The following is a 1846-nucleotide window of genomic DNA, read 5'->3' as shown; positions in this document are numbered from 1 at the left end:
GTAAGGTTTTAAAAATTGTACAAATAATTTATCAATAAAGTTAGTTCTAGTAAATGTTATTTTTGAAATCTATAAAATCTTTTGTCATAACTTATTCTAAGTTACTGTATAGCGGGTTTTTTGAGGATGCATAACAAATTTTGTGAATTTTTTATGTTTTGTGAAATTAAATTCCTTGAAAATCATTTTAATACTGTACAAAATGGCAGAATATTGGAAATTTGTGAAAATTTATTTTGTGAACCTCTAGATATAGGTCATTTGCAAAAATTATTATCCTAAAAAAACCACTATACAATGTTTCCTTTAATCATTCGAGTTATTTCTATTCTTTATGTGTTCTACTGTATTGAATTTATAATTGAATATCAAACATTTGCATGGCTAAGACTTCTACTAAAAAAATTTTTTTGCTGTCAATGGGAAAACGTCATCATTTTTGGACTCGCTGCATAGGCGAGTATTAAGTACTTTGGTTGTCTGTCTGTGATCCATACACTCAATACCAGTGTACACTACACGTAGTCCTTCAAAACAATCAAAACCATCATAATAAACCAAAAACTTTTATAAACCTGCTTTTCTTTTAAATCTATCACTCTCTGTCATACTGGCATTTAGCATTTTGCTTTTAGCATCCAGCTCTTCCTTTAATGACATTGCTTCTTTTTTTGTTATACTTTCCTATATGAAAGTATCAAACTGATACAAGATCATGCAGCCAAACTGTACAATTAATGCACTATTATGCAATAAACAAACCTTTCTTTCTTTTTCTAGTAACTGACTCATCTCATCTACAAATGACATAATTTCACCAAAAAAGAACAATAACTAAATACCTAATTTTGAATTTGTAATTTCTTTTTCTCTTGTTGCTGCTTTTAAACTTTCATCCTTGTCATTTTGTTCTTCACTTATTTTTGATATTTTCTCTAGCAACATTTCTATTTCTTGTTTGCTCTCACCTGACCAATTTAAGTAAAATTAATAATAAACTATCATATAAACTTACCTGATAACCTTTTAAAACTCTCAATCTCTGCAATCCTGGCAGTCAGCATTTTGTTTTTCTTATCCAGTGCTTTCTTCAATGACTCAACTTCTTCCTTTAGTGATACTTTTTCTTGCAGTAACTGAATATTCTCAGCTAATACAAACATGTAATAATAGTGACAATAATCTAATTTAGTATCTCTTCATTCAATGTTAATGCCATGCACAATGTAACTTGATGCCTTGCCTAAAAATCATAAATTAAATCATACTTGCTTTTGCTTTCAAAATTTTATTCTCAACTAAATTGTCCCTTAGCATCTGTACACTCCGTGAGAGCATCAATTGTACTATATAAAATACATGCATACATCTATAAATTTTTTCACGATTCATTAGCTATAACCTTTTCTTTTTTTGATCATACTCATCTGCCTATTTTTCAATCCTATACCATCAGTATAAGTATAATTGAGTAATAGATCAACTCACACACCTTCTTTGTAATTAAGTAAAGTCCTCAGTTCTTGTTCCTCTCCATCAGCTAGTTTAATCTCCTCTGCAAGACACTCATTATTCATTACCTATAATCAGTACATAATATTAAACAAGGTCTCATACAGTTACAGTATCTCATACTTTGTATCTGATCCTTTTATCATAGACAGTGTAGTGGCCAATGGTTAGTCTAATTAAACTGAATTCCTTTATCAAGACAGTTAGGTTGTCCTGTGCTTCCAAGAGAAGAGCAGCTAGTAAATGATGTGGACCATAACAGATGATAATGATGGAGTTCCCAGGGTGAAAGCTTCGTACAATAATCCTCTTGTTTAAATGGGATCCTCTAGAG

General features: G+C 30.3%; 1 protein-coding gene across 1 annotated transcript in view; it reads right to left on the bottom strand.

The window, feature by feature from the left end:
- LOC109590853 (uncharacterized) overlaps window positions 1–1789 on the bottom strand; it is a 3004-nt gene extending 1215 nt beyond the window's left edge. Inside the window, exons 1-7 of the mRNA XM_020006716.1 lie at window positions 1636–1789; window positions 1493–1580; window positions 1269–1444; window positions 1016–1150; window positions 843–968; window positions 763–797; window positions 576–684 (exon numbers count right to left, since the gene is read on the bottom strand). Coding sequence (XP_019862275.1) covers window positions 576–684; window positions 763–797; window positions 843–968; window positions 1016–1150; window positions 1269–1392 — 529 coding nt within the window. The 5' untranslated portion in view covers window positions 1393–1444; window positions 1493–1580; window positions 1636–1789. The remainder of the gene's footprint in view (window positions 1–575; window positions 685–762; window positions 798–842; window positions 969–1015; window positions 1151–1268; window positions 1445–1492; window positions 1581–1635) is intronic.
- Between the last annotated feature and the right edge of the window lie 57 nt (window positions 1790–1846).

The sequence above is a fragment of the Amphimedon queenslandica genome, unplaced genomic scaffold (genome assembly GCF_000090795.2).
Source record: "Amphimedon queenslandica unplaced genomic scaffold, v1.1 AMPQUscaffold_9372, whole genome shotgun sequence".
Taxonomy (NCBI): Eukaryota; Metazoa; Porifera; class Demospongiae; order Haplosclerida; family Niphatidae; genus Amphimedon; species Amphimedon queenslandica.
The sequence above is the reverse complement of the archived record's forward strand: the minus strand, read 5'-3'. Positions and strand labels throughout refer to the sequence as shown.